At 36.3% G+C, this 14,088-nt stretch overlaps 1 protein-coding gene across 1 annotated transcript in view; it reads right to left on the reverse strand.

The window, feature by feature from the left end:
* The window catches only part of LOC115430742 (collagen alpha-1(XVIII) chain-like), a 64,678-nt gene that overhangs the window by 16,551 nt on the left and 34,039 nt on the right, over positions 1 to 14,088 (reverse strand). The window contains exons 6-21 of the mRNA XM_030150935.1: positions 10,912 to 11,057; positions 10,779 to 10,796; positions 8,777 to 8,983; positions 8,673 to 8,699; positions 8,506 to 8,568; positions 7,885 to 7,968; positions 7,752 to 7,802; positions 7,538 to 7,669; positions 7,381 to 7,434; positions 5,758 to 5,802; positions 5,525 to 5,587; positions 4,043 to 4,168; positions 3,910 to 3,966; positions 3,801 to 3,827; positions 3,514 to 3,612; positions 3,343 to 3,378 (exon numbers count right to left, since the gene is read on the reverse strand). Coding sequence (XP_030006795.1) covers positions 3,343 to 3,378; positions 3,514 to 3,612; positions 3,801 to 3,827; positions 3,910 to 3,966; positions 4,043 to 4,168; positions 5,525 to 5,587; positions 5,758 to 5,802; positions 7,381 to 7,434; positions 7,538 to 7,669; positions 7,752 to 7,802; positions 7,885 to 7,968; positions 8,506 to 8,568; positions 8,673 to 8,699; positions 8,777 to 8,983; positions 10,779 to 10,796; positions 10,912 to 11,057 — 1,235 coding nt within the window. The remainder of the gene's footprint in view (positions 1 to 3,342; positions 3,379 to 3,513; positions 3,613 to 3,800; positions 3,828 to 3,909; positions 3,967 to 4,042; positions 4,169 to 5,524; positions 5,588 to 5,757; positions 5,803 to 7,380; positions 7,435 to 7,537; positions 7,670 to 7,751; positions 7,803 to 7,884; positions 7,969 to 8,505; positions 8,569 to 8,672; positions 8,700 to 8,776; positions 8,984 to 10,778; positions 10,797 to 10,911; positions 11,058 to 14,088) is intronic.

Consider the following 14,088-nt stretch of genomic DNA (forward strand, 5'->3'; position numbering starts at 1 on the left):
GATATTTGATCTTTATATTGAAAAGCTCTTTAGAGGTCAGTGAATCCTCCAGCTGTGGGATGTTTCTGATCTATTGAATTGGTGATTTCCTCTACTGAGTCTGTAATTGGTAGTGCTGAAACAGGTCTGTAGTTTGTGAAATGGTGGTTCTTCCTATCCCATTTATTTAATTTGGTTTTTAATTTAGACATAGTTCAGGTTGACTGTTGGTGCATTTATTCCTGACACTCCGTATGGTTACATGGAATTAAATTTTGTTTTCTGTTTTGAAGAGGCTTGAGGTTTTATGTGTTAATGTCTCAGCGATCGTTGCTGTCTAAAAGCCGACTGTGTTAAACAGATTTTGTCATATTTTTGTCGAATGGTTTATTTGTTTTGTTGTGGAGGCACATGTTCTGTTCAGTGGTGTGAAAAGCTGTCACGCAGAACCTCTCAGTGCCTCGGTATTCGGTAGCTTAGGGGTTTCGTCCTTGGCTCTTGTACGGCCGCCTGTCATCGGCAGGTTGAAGGTTCGAGACTCGTGAGGGCTGGGTACCGAGTGTGGTGGCGAGGGAGGGACGGAGGGGGCCTGGACCCCTCCGAGGTTCTGCACATCTGTCAGGGAGGGGTTATGGAGCAGGAGATGATAAACAGTGTTGATTTGATTGGTAGATGGAGTTGTAATGTTTTACTGTTACAAATTTCATTTTGTCGTTGGTGAGCCCCCCCAGTTGTATTTCTGGGGTGTCTGGTAGTTGTGTTGTTTTTTGTGACATTATTGCTTGTCCTTTTAACATTAGCTATTGCTGTTTGAGTCCGTTGCTTTGCTCATTTTGCTGCTGTTTTCTGTTTTGCAGAATTTGTAGTATTAGTGATGCTTGTTGTGTTTGTATTTTTGTTGTACCTTATTTTTACTTTAACTTTTTGTCTTGTGTTTCTTCCAGGTTTTGCTGGCCTTTGACTCAAGTTATGTTATTTCTTGCTCCATGTGGGTAAGAAATAACATTTCTTGGGTCTGGAGAGGGGGGGTGCAGCACCTCTTTTTTTCCCCTTGTTTTTTCAAAAAAAAATTTTATAAAAAAGTATTTTAAGATCCCCTAGTTTTCTTCCAACATCATTCACCAAGCCTTGGATTCGAACTACCGGCCAGCCTCACAGTAGTCAGTTCTCTTAACACCACCGACCTTACCACTGAGCTATCTGTGAGCTACTAATGAAGAGCTAGAACTTGTATTTAGTGTGGTTTTTTTGGACCTGAAAACAGAAAAGCATGTATGTTCTCCCTGGGTATTGAACTGCTGATCTTTTGGTACAGAGAATGAGCTTTGTACCAGTTTTTAACCACAGAGCTATCTGTCTGCTGATGTTACTGAGTTGGAAGTTGTATTTATTCAGTTTCTTTCCACTCTTCTATTTTTTGGGTGTAAAACATGTGCTGGAGTGGGATTTGATCTTGCAACCTTCAAATCTTTAGTGAGGTCGTCACTTTTGCCCAATGCTTAAACCACTGAGCTAAACCTCAGGTCAGGATTTTAGTTTTTAATTTACACGTATAAGAAATGCACAAACCAGAAACCTGGAGCAGCGAGAATGGAATGAAATTTTGAAAAAATAGATCCCGATGTGGGATTTGAACCCACGATCTCAAAAATTGTAGGGGTATGTGACATGCTCCCTAGTCCTTAACCACTGTGCTACAGCTGATTTGTTGATTTAAGAGTTTTTTTTTGCACATAAGACCTGTAAACTTGAACTCTGAGTCCAGACTCTGCTGTATTTCCAACCAGGGTCTCGGCCTTTGGATCTGAGACCTCAGGAAGGGGAACTGAACCAGACCATCAGTGACATGAAGTCTCTGAGACAAAAAGCTCACCACTACACCACCCATGTGACAGAGTCTGGTCGACACCAGCTCTGAACGTCAAGTGTCCTGACATTACTTTTGTTAGGACTTGGTGCCAGATAAATCAAATTGGATTTGATTTGGTTCATTCATCTGTTTCTCTCTTTTATCCATGAACACTGATGTTCACAGTGCTGTCACAGGTTTGTTGTATTACCTGCATATATTTTTGCAGTCTTTTTTTTTGCTACTGCTTTTGTCCTGTACCAGTTTTAGATCAATGAACTTTTATTAGTTATTATTGACTTCTCCCCTTATTTTTTGGGGAAAAATTTGTTGGTAACTTCACCAGAGGGGTTTTGATCCTGCAACCTCAGAACGATAAGGTTATGACAACTGATTCAGAATTGAACCACTGAGCTATCTGTAAGTTAGCAACACTGAGCTCGAACTTGTATTTATTGTGTTTATTTTGTTCTTGAAAACACAGAAAAGAACACCTGTTGATTTGGGGTATTGAACCAGCAATCTCCAGGTGTGGAAAGTGAACTATGTCACTTAGACCACTGAACTATCTGATAGTTGTTAATGTTGTGTTGGAAGTTGTATTTATTGTTTTTTTCTGCCCTTGTTTTTAAAATATCATGAGACTTGAACCAAGGACCAGCTAGTACCTGGCAAACATCTTATCAGGGTGAACTACTGAGAGAACTGCAAAGTTGGAGTCATTCTTGAGGTTTTATGTCTCTGCTTTGGGTGGTGGACTTTAAAACAGTACTATCTGACACAGGACTTGAACCCTGGTCCTTGATTCATCAGATTAGCATCTTATCACTGTGAGCCACTGAGGTAGGTACAAGCTTTAATTGAATTTTTAAGGTTTTAAGTCTCCATGTAGAAAAAAAAAAAGAAAAAAAAAAACTTTGGATGGTGAGTGGAATTATTATTATTATTTTTTAATTTTTTGAAATGGATTTTTACCAGTAAAATGTTTTTGTGTATTGTTTATATCATGACGATATACACGCTTTGCATGATTTCTCTTCATTCAAATTAATTGCTGATCCACATGAGTTGCACTTGAAGTTAAATTAAGTCCTGGATGCAGATTGTAGATATTGTCTCAGATAAAGACTTCATCACCAAAACCTCAGATGATACGCCACAAAATGAAAACCACTGTTAAAATTCAAACAAAGGAGGTAAAACACCACTACAGAAGTCTGATTAAATGGACATAGATGGTATACCATGTGATCTTAAACATGAAATTTTTCTGAGATTTTTTATTTACTTAAAACCACTTCTTAATAATCCCTAAGGCATCAATAAATGTCTTATGAGATATTTCAGGGTGTTTCAAATCATTTTTTACAGGGGCGGCCGTATTAACAGTGCAAAACTCAATTCAAATAATTTTAAATGCAATAAAAGACATAAGACAAATAAACCCTTTGATCTGATCTAATCCCCTTAAAACACAATTATTTTACAGATTAATGAAAACACTCATAACTCACCCTCTCTCCTTTTTCTCCTCGGTCTCCTTTTTCACCCTAACAATGACACCAACAACTCCATTAGTGTAAAGAAGTACATATTAATGTTGGTATGACAGATGGAAAAGTCAGTTCTTAAAGAAGAGTGTGTACTGCTGATATTTTTAGTGTCACAAAAGCATCCCATCCTACCGGTTGTCCAGGAAACCCGTCCAGACCTGCAATCCCAGTTGGGCCCCGTGGTCCTTCTGCTCCTTTATTTCCATGGCTGCCTGGTAAACCTGGTTTACCCTGGAAACGATCATTAAAAAAACACTTTTAAGTTCAAAGAGACCCACAAAATATTATCAAATCATGTCAGAAAATATATGTAATGTGTTAAAATCTCTAAAGATATGTGTTTAAAAAAAAAAAAAAAAAGCTAAAACCATATAAATACTGTTCAACTATGACAAACTCCCCCCAGACTCTGTACTTACTGGTAGACCTGCAATACCCGGTGGGCCCTGGAAGACACAACACACAACAGGATTAAAAAGTGCATTAAAGCAACAACAGACTGAACAGTGTAACCGACAGAGTTAATACCTGTGGTCCGGGTGGTCCTCTGAGACCAGGTAGGCCGTTGTTGCCCTCATATCCATCCTGTTAAAGTCAGGAGTAAAGGGATCAGTGTGTGACGTTAGCCTTCGTGCTTCTGTATGCACAGAATTCCACTCACGTAGCCATAGGGGGGTCCTGGTGGTCCCGGTGGCCCTGGAGGTCCAACTGGTCCCATTGGACCTGGAAGCCCTGCCAGTCCAGTCTGTCCCGGGTTGCCTGGATTTCCTGGGTCGCCCTGAGAACCCTGAGGTTAGAAAGAGGGTTTAGTGTTCTGTAAAATACTGCTGCAGCAGGAGGAAGAGGCAAACAAGAAGGAAAGATTCATGCAGAGTTGAACGTCGATAAGAGTTAACTGGGCTTTTAATGCATTTACTCAGAGATAATAAACAAGTACAAATACTTCAATACTGTACTTCAGTAGAGTTTTCAGGTATCTGTATGTCTCAGTTTTTGTTTTATTTCCTAAATTTTAACACAAATATCAATAATTTCTTCTCTTTCCATTTGCAAAACATGCCCATTACATTTGTTTTAATGCAATGAGGGACTTTTTTTTATTGTGCTTCATTGGACGCCTTCACAATGTCCAGACAAATTAAACTTAGATGGATGAATCAATAGATGCAAAAGATCCCCTGGTGTATTAAATGTGACTAAAAAGATGAAAAATTATGTAAAAGACAAGACAAATGATGGAAAAAATGGTGCACAAATGATGCAAAAGGATGCAACAAGTGTAAAAAGATGAAAATAATATAAAATAACAAAAAAAGACAAAATAAAGGACATGACAGAAAAGGAAAAAAGACAAAAAATATGTGGACAAAACACAAAAAACTGGAAGACTAAAATGTAAAAAAAAAAAAAAAATGATGCAAAATGATTTAAAAAGGAAAACAAAAAAAGTAATGGATAGAAGACAAAAAAATGACAGATTTTACAAAAAAAAAAAAAAAAAAAGCTACAACAAAAAACGATAAGACTAAATGCCATAAAAATAATGCAAAATGATTTAAAAAGGAAGACAAAAAAGTAATGGATATAAGACAAAAAATGACATGGATTTTGCAAAAAAAAATTTAATGCAAAACAAAAAACTTAGACATAAGACAAAAGCCTAAATGTTACGTAAAAAATGGTGTAAAAACAATGCAATCAAAATGCGACAATACACAAATTATACAAAACATATGATGAAAACAGGTTAAAGCAATGAAAAGACATGACAGTGACAGAAGTCTGGATCAGAGTGAAGTTAATGTCCATTATTTTCAGTTTGTTGTTTCCATTTGATTTAAAGTCACGATGGTTTAATTTGGTTCTGATCCCTTTGCACAGAAACAACCACTAGAAACTGTCCTTTAAAATCTGACTTGAGACATTTGTACTTTTGCTCAAATTAAAGAGATGAATCTGCAATTGTACTTCTGCATAAATATGGATTCTTCTACTGAAGGACAGAACATTTGCACTTTTATCACCTCTGAATAAAGATAGAGAACTGAGAAGAAGTTTGATTTTCAGAACAATATGGTTAGAAATGGAAACAGATGGAGGCTTTGGCAAAGGTGAGAAAAGCACCGAAGCAGAGACCAGATACCTGTGACCCAGGAGTAAAGTAAGAGAAGAGGCCCGTGAAAAAGTTGGAGTCTTGTGTCTCTTGCTAGAGGGAAGCAAACACGGAGGAGACAAATCTATCTGGATGCACAGGCCCCATGGAGAAAGTCAAATCATGAAGAAAATCTGGATTTGTGATTTTTTTTTTTTTAAAGATTACCATTGGAGCACAGGCTAAAAACAAAACAAAAAACAAAAAAAACAGGCGTAACTTACTTTTTCTCCAGCTGCTCCTGGAAGACCAAGGTCTCCAGTGTCACCCTGGAAAAAAAGACATTCAAAGGGTTTTTAAAACGCGTTCACTTATTCATTCAGGTTGGTTTTGGGCAATTTCAAAGGTTCAATATGGAAACATTTTGACTATTGTACTGATGAAGATCCTCTCTTTTATACCTAGAGTGCAACAGTTCACACAATGGTTGAATCATTTACATTTATGCATTTGGCAGACACTTTTTTCTAAAGCGACTTACAGGGGAAAAAGCAAAATAAAAGAATAAAGTACAAGAATAGATTAAAGACATAAAGCTGCTGTACAATTAAAAACAGTGTCGTACAGAATAATAAAAAAAGTAAAATGACAGACTAAAATACAAGAATAGATTAAAAAGACATAAAAACAGCTGTACCATTGAAAACAGTGAAATAAAAATACCAAGTAAAACAACAGAATAAACATAATACATTTAAAATGGAATGTTTGAAAGTACTAGGACAGGAGGTGCTATGTATAATGTAGTACACAAATTAAATGTCCGACTTTTCCATCTCATTCCTCTCAGTGTCCTTTCCTTCTCACGGACATAACACTAAAAGAAAACCATTATTAAGTGGGAAAAAGCATAAGCTGGAGTGTACCAGCTTTAGTGTAGCATGTAGGGGTCCACAGGTCTGGAATGAGATTGAAAACTCATAAAAAAAATAAAAAAAAATCTCCTTCTTTTAATATATTTAAAAAGTGTCTTAAGTAAAAACTGTTGCTGCTTTGTGCTTATCCTAAACGGCCTAATGAACCCAAACAAAACATGTAAACATAAATAAAGTGTATGTTTGGGCCAAAGTTAAAGATATTACCTTAAGTTAGATATTGAATAAGAAAATGCATGAGAACAGTGAAATAATACTGAGAAACTGTGGTTATATTAAAAGCACACGGTCAGATAACTATAACAAACCAAATGACTATTATTTTATTAGTCAGTACAAGACACAGACTATCGACATCAGTGGTTTCTAAACTTTTTTGTCTTGTGACCCTATTTTAACATCACAAATTTCTGCCGACCCCAGACATTCAAAATGGAGACTTTTTTTTTGTTGCTAAAACTAATTTGTTTTTGATCATGTAATAGTTTGCTATACTATGTTTCAAATAAATGTTAATTTTGGATGACATTTAGTCTATGTAATGTATATTATTATAGACGGAGGCAGAAAATCCAGGTGTAGATTACTGCACAAAGTGAGAATTTTATTTTCCTTGGTCAGGATATGTCCAGTCAGTCCACCTGTGATTTACAAGGCTGACAATTAATACTGAACAAACTAGAACTCAAACTATGAATTATGAAAGAGCTGCAGCATCTGAAACTGACCACAACGAACATTTGACAGATAAACAGAACCACAGTGCTGCAGTTTCAGCTTCACAGTTTATCTTTTATGTTTGGGATTGTCTCTGTCAACTCGCTATACGTATTTTATTAGTATGTTTTTATTTTTATTTTCATCAGTTACTAGAAATTTCAGGCGATCCCATTTGAATTCCAAGCGACCCCACGTGGGGTCCTGACCCCAAGGTTGAAAAACACTGGTCTACATGAACCAGTACATTCTCACCTTCACTCCTGTGGCTCCAGGTCGGCCCGGTAGACCAGGAGGACCAGGAGGACCCTGAAATTACACACAAAACAAAAGATTTTTTTTTTATCCACTAAAAACCATCTAATGTGAATCTCAGCATCACCCCATGGTTCAACCAACTACAGATACCCACTGGTAGACCAGGGGCTCCATCCAGTCCAGGGGGTCCAGGAGGTCCAACGGCTATTGGACCATTGGCCCCGATTGCCACTGATGTACCAGGAGGGCCAGGGGGACCAGGGGGGCCCGGAGGACCACGGGGGCCCTAGACAATGAAACATGACATTATCGCACAACAGTTCTATAACTTCATGAATCTAAACCAGTTTACGTAAGAATCAACGCACCCGTATTTTGTCCAGGTCTGGGAATCCTGAGCCCTCCATGTCAAAAAATGTCTGACAAAAGAAAATAATTCACTAAGTACAACCGTATAAATTAAATGCAGATAGAAAAGGGTGTGGGTAACTGAAGACGTACGGGGCGGTCACCGGTGCCTGGTCCAGGAGGTCCTGGTGGTCCTGGGGGACCTCTGGGTCCTGGTGGTCCGTCTCCACGCTCACCCTGGAAGAATGAAGAAATAATAAAATGAACTGTAAACAAATGTTTAAAGGCTGTGAGTGGAATATTTAGTGGCATCTACCCCTCCCACCCTGCCTTCCCCTGTGGTGGCAAAAACACAGCAGGTCCTCACTGGAACTAGTGGTTGTTTTGTTTAGTCCTGTCTGGGTTTTTCTGGGCTAATGAAAATAATTATAACTATTATATCTCATTTCTGAAGTTAGATCCCCAAAATATAAAAATATCAAGTACACTGGATCTCATTTCAGTCTACTTTAGAATAACTAATGTCATTATATCATGTTTCCTGTTATTTTTCATCCATTACTTTATATGGTTTTCTATCATGTTGACTCAAACTGTGCTGAGTCTTACTGTTTTGCAATAAGGGTTCATTGTATTACATTAATTAGTTAATTAATATGTATCTTTATCAATAAATCACATTATTGTCAATGTGTCAATTTGCGTATCCCATCAGCCTCAGCGATGGACATGTCCTCCTGACATCCATCCATCTTAATCTAATCTTTTCTTCACCTTTTGTCCTTTGGGACCAGAACTTCCTGGAGTTCCTGGGAAACCTCTAGGGCCCGATGGACCCTAAGACAAAATGACAAATATTTTAAAAATCAGCCACTAAATCAAAACAAAATAAAGTAAATACATGAAAAAACAAATAAAAATGCAAATTAAAAAATGCTTACAGCTTTTCCGTCCTCTCCTGGATCACCCTAAATAATGATAAACATTAATCAGTGCATTATATCAGAAAAACAAGTGATATTTTACTTTAAGACTCGTCACTCACAGGCTCCCCATCAGCTCCTGAGGGTCCCGGGGGCCCGTCTGTCCCTGGACGCCCTGGTGGTCCAGCAGGTCCAGCCACCTGCTGCACCACAGAACCATCCCCAAGTCGGACCACCTCTGCTGCAGGTCCTGGGGGTCCAGCTGGGCCGGGGGGTCCCTGAGACCCCCGTTCTCCTTTATTACCAGGGTATCCGATACCTGAGCTACCCTGGGGAGGGATGGACATGATGCAGTCGTCATGGAGACCAATCATATGAGGCATGAACTCAGCAGCCGGTTACATCTAAACATTGTCGAGAATTTAGTTTCTTAATATTCACCGATGTTCATCAATATGGTGAATGAACTTAATTATTACGTTTATGTTCTGGATTTTTTTTTTTTTTTTCCACTTTTGGAATTTTATCAAATGATTCCAACAGTGTTCAAATTCAAAGACATCTGCCAAACTTTATGTCAATATGCACTTAAATGTCATTTTGCATCCTCATCATACTGAATATTGTAGTTTATTTTTGCACCAAACAGTTTAATTATCCAAGTCTGTTTTTATATTTCTATGTTATTATGAATAGTGTGTTTGCTCTTGTGTTCTATTTTTTTTTTATTGTGTGTCATACTGCTGCTGCTGCATTGTAATATCCCACTTTGAGATCAATAAAGTATGTTCATCTTTTGTTCATTTTTCATTTCATTTTGCCACTTATCCTTGGGGTCATTTCCCCTTTACTAAGTTACCATTAATGCTTAATATTACTTAAAATTATTTCACTAAATAGCTAACTGAAATAACCATTTTTTAATCACCAGGGTACCTTATTATTGACAAAACATGATGATGCAAGAAATATTTCCATATTATTGTCCTTATATTATTATTTTTTGTGTGTTTTTTTAAATTATTATTATTATTATAGCTATAACCATTGTGAATTGCACACTATTACCTGGTATACTATGGTCATGGTTAAAGCATATCTTTTTATTTAGAAATTGTTACCCTATTATTGATATTTTATCACCAGGCATCCTATAAAGTGTTGCTAATGAACCAAACTAAAGCCCGTCTTCAGAATCCAAAGAACTAAAGTTAGAATTTGCCAGTTTCAGTTTATTTATATAAACCGCCAAGTAGATGAGATGTCAAACTTTGGCTTTAATCACTGGACAGATACAATTTAAGGAATATTTGTGTGAGAAAAGATGATGAAAATGATTAATTTAACAACATACATTACAGAAGAGCTTTCTATGTATAATAATAAAAAACCTCTGATGTAATTTACCCAGTTTAGATTTACATGGAAGCCTGCTGCATTCTCCTTTTGTCACTTTTTCCTTCAGTCTTCTCTGTTTTTGATTAAATAATCCTCAACTTTAATCTGAACTTTTATGAGCATCTACGTGATCAGTCAATAAAAGATAGGAAATACCTGATTTTCACTGAAAAACACAAAAACAGAGTATAGTATTATAATAAATTGTGACAAAAATCCCATTAGAAAGGTTAAATAGAGAGGAAAAAAAATAATTTTTTTTCTTTCTTAAAGGGTTAATGAATATTTCACCCAATGCAGCAACAATATCATCATTCATCTTCAACTGTTGCCCATAAAGTTGGAATAATTTAGTTTTCAGACACGTTCCTCTTTTTATTCCTATTTACACACATCATTAATCACCTGTGACCTGGTGTAATGATTACACACCGAGTCTTAGTTACACTTTATCTGTCAAGAATACATCACATTGTTATAATTATTGCATATGGAGAAGGAAAAATATTTTATTCCAACTTTATGGGCAGTAGTATATTCACCTAACTGACTCTGAAAGTACTAGACCCAGCTTTATACCGAGACCTTTCCTACATTTAAGTTCCTGGTTCTTCTATTCTTGGTGCATGTGCAGGTTTCATTCCAAACTCCTCCAAATGTTTCTGGTGTCTGTGGCAGCAACTTGTTTTACAACACAATGTCAAATATGCCTCATAGTTAACATACCTTTGCACCTTTTTCCCCCTGAAAGACAGAGCAGATAAATCACCCGTCAGTCACATGACACTTTTGTGTGTGTGTGTGTGTGTGTGTGTGTGTTGGAGGTATTTCAGCTGAATGCACCGATGTCAGCTTCTACCTTCTGTCCTCGTTCTCCGCCCTGTGAGGAGGAACCAGAGGAACCAAAGCTGGACCCGGGCTCTCCCTTCAGTCCTGTGAGGCCTCGGTCGCCCTTTGCACCTTTCTCTCCTCTGTCTCCTTTTTCACCTTTGGCGCCGCCTGCACCTGAAGGACGTGGACATCAGTCAAGAAGTTTCCAAAAAGCAGCACTGACCTCCTGAGATCTAGCAATGCATTTTGGTCCTCTGCAGTGGACAAGAATGTCAGAGCTTTATTTGAGAAATACACTACACACAAAAAGTTAAGGATATTTCTTTTTGTTTTGGGGTATTTTTTTTTTGGTCATTTTTGCCATTTGTAAATAAAACTATGTCTGGTCATTAAAAAAAATGTGTTTCAATTCAGTTCACACACACAAAAAAAGTAAAAAGCGCTGTGCAAAAATCCCAACTGAAAAAAAAAAAAAATTAAAAATATCCTTAACTTTTTGTTTGTAGTGTACATTGTCCACTGCAAAGGATGTAACATAAAAAAATAAATAAAAATACATCTGAAACTCAGGCTATTTTCACCCAAGACAATTATTTAATTAAAAAAAAACAAACAAAAAAAACAGTACTTTCCTGGGCATCAGGAGGTTATGAAGCTGCTTCGTGCATTGTGATTTTTAGAAGCATTATCTCAAGGAAACGGCTAAAATTAATCTGATATAAAGCAAAAATTACTATTATTATTATTATAACCTTTATTTAACCAGGAAAAAAAGCTCAATGAGATTAAAAATCTCTTTTGCCAGAGTGTCCTGGCCAAAACAGCAGCAGCAGAAGTTACACAAAATAGAAATTCCAGCCATACATCCACACTAAAAATATACATAAAACACAATAAAAGTCAGTTCTAAAACCATACATAAAATACTAAAATAAGAGCATACATATAAAACATCACCATTATTTTAAAAAGTATTAAAAGTATAACAACAATGTCCATTAAAAGCATCTCAAAGCAGAACCTGATTCAATCAATTAGAAAAACATATACAGGGTGGGGAAGCAAAATTTACAATGAACATTTAGTTGTTTTTTCTCAGCAGGCACTACGTCAATTGTTTTGAAACCAAACATATATTGATGTCATAATCATACCTAACACTATTATCCATACCTTTTCAGAAACTTTTGCCCATATGAGTAATCAGGAAAGCAAACGTCAAAGAGTGTGTGATTTGCTGAATGCACTCGTCACACCAAAGGAGATTTCAAAAATAGTTGGAGTGTCCATAAAGACTGTTTATAATGGAAAGAAGAGAATGACTATGAGCAAAACTATTACGAGAAAGTCTGGAAGATACTATTAAAGAAGAATGGGAGAAGTTGTCACCCGAATATTTAAGGAACACTTGCGCAAGTTTCAGGAAGCGTGTGAAGGCAGTTATTGAGAAAGAAGGAGGACACATAGAATAAAAACATTTTCTATTATGGACATTTTCTTGTGGCAAATAAATTCTCATGACTTTCAATAAACTAATTGGTCATACACTGTCTTTCAATCCCTGCCTCAAAATATAGTAACTTTTGCTTCCCCACCCTGTAGAAATACACTTTAGTATTTTGTGTAAACATTACTGATAAAGTGTTCCAACATTTCCATTTTCTGTAAAGGAGCGACCTACACAATGGTGATTATTTCGTCTTGACTAATTGTCTTTTTCTTGCCGTTATGGCAGCAATTTACTCAATTTACTATTATGTTTTATACACACAGACAAGTGCATAAGTTGTCAAAAAAAGTCAGTGTTCAAGGTTTCAATTACTCCCATCGTTACAGAAAAGCTATAAACAGAACGTCTCACTCTAAAATGGCAGTTTTTCTACTTCTAAAATGTTTCAGTTTTTCGGAGCCTGAACTTTTTTCTAAACCGTGGCCACTTTTCCATTTATCCTTGTTTCCTTTTAAGTCATTCGCTTGAACTGCTTACATTTAAATCCAATCCAATCCAACTTTATTTGTAAAGCATTTTAAAACAAACACAGTGGACCAAAGTACTGTACAGAAGAAGAAATAAAAACCAAAATAAAAGAGTAAAATACGAGAAGAGATTAAAAGACATGGAACAACTGTAAAAAAACAAAAAAAAAACAGTGCTGTAGAGAAGAAGAAATAAAACCTAAACAAAAGAATAAAACACAAGAATAGATTAAAAACATAAAAAGCTGTACAATTAAAAACAACAGAAAATAAGAAGAACTAGAAGCACTCGGAGAGCGCAGACCTCCGCCAAGGCTGATCAGTGGCCCCCCCCCGTGGGCCCCCCCACCCCCGATCACCACCAAAATTTAATCATTTCTTCCTTATCCCATTTCCAACAAACCCTGAAAATTTCATCCAAATCTGTCCATAACTTTTTGAGTTATGTTGCACACTAACGGACAGACAAACAGACAGACAGACAGACAAACAAACAAACCCTGGCAAAAACATAACCTCCTTGGCAGAGGTAATAAACCAAAATGAAAATGAAACTGCAAATATTCTATCTAATCAGAAATGTTTAGAATAAAAAAGTCATTTATATTAACAAGTGTTTTTCTGTTTCTTATGAAAATCCAAAACTACCCTCTACTCCACCTGTCTTCACCTGTTCACACAAATAAGCTGAAATAAACTTGAATTAACCCTTTCATGCATGAATTATGAGAACCTTAATCAAGATTTTTTTTTTCCTGAGTGTTTTTATTCCTCCTTGGGCATGAAAAAAAAACAATGTGATTGATTTTTTTTTTTTTTTTTTTTTTTTAAATCAACCTGTTTTTCATGGAGTTACAAAAATGTCCACTCAGCTACACCATGAATTTTATTCTTGAAGCAAAGAAACATGTATTTAAAAGCCAATATCATAAAGTGATATGAAAACAGTGAAATGAAACCATGTTTAATGCAGCTAATCTGATGTTTTCTTACATTTTAACATATTCTAATACTAGTTATTACTCACTTCATGGAGATAATATGCAAAAAATAAATATTGACAATTGATTTCCACTCAAGAACCAACCAAGAACAGCAAAGTTACAGTAAAGGTATGAATTGCAGTTTATGAGATGATGCATAAGTGTCCACTGTGTTGGTTCATATGGAACTAAAACAACAAAACCCATGAATATAAACGATTAAAGCTGTAGAGTAACTGTCCACT

Source organism: Sphaeramia orbicularis, chromosome 2 (genome assembly GCF_902148855.1).
Source record: "Sphaeramia orbicularis chromosome 2, fSphaOr1.1, whole genome shotgun sequence".
Classification (NCBI taxonomy): domain Eukaryota; kingdom Metazoa; phylum Chordata; class Actinopteri; order Kurtiformes; family Apogonidae; genus Sphaeramia; species Sphaeramia orbicularis.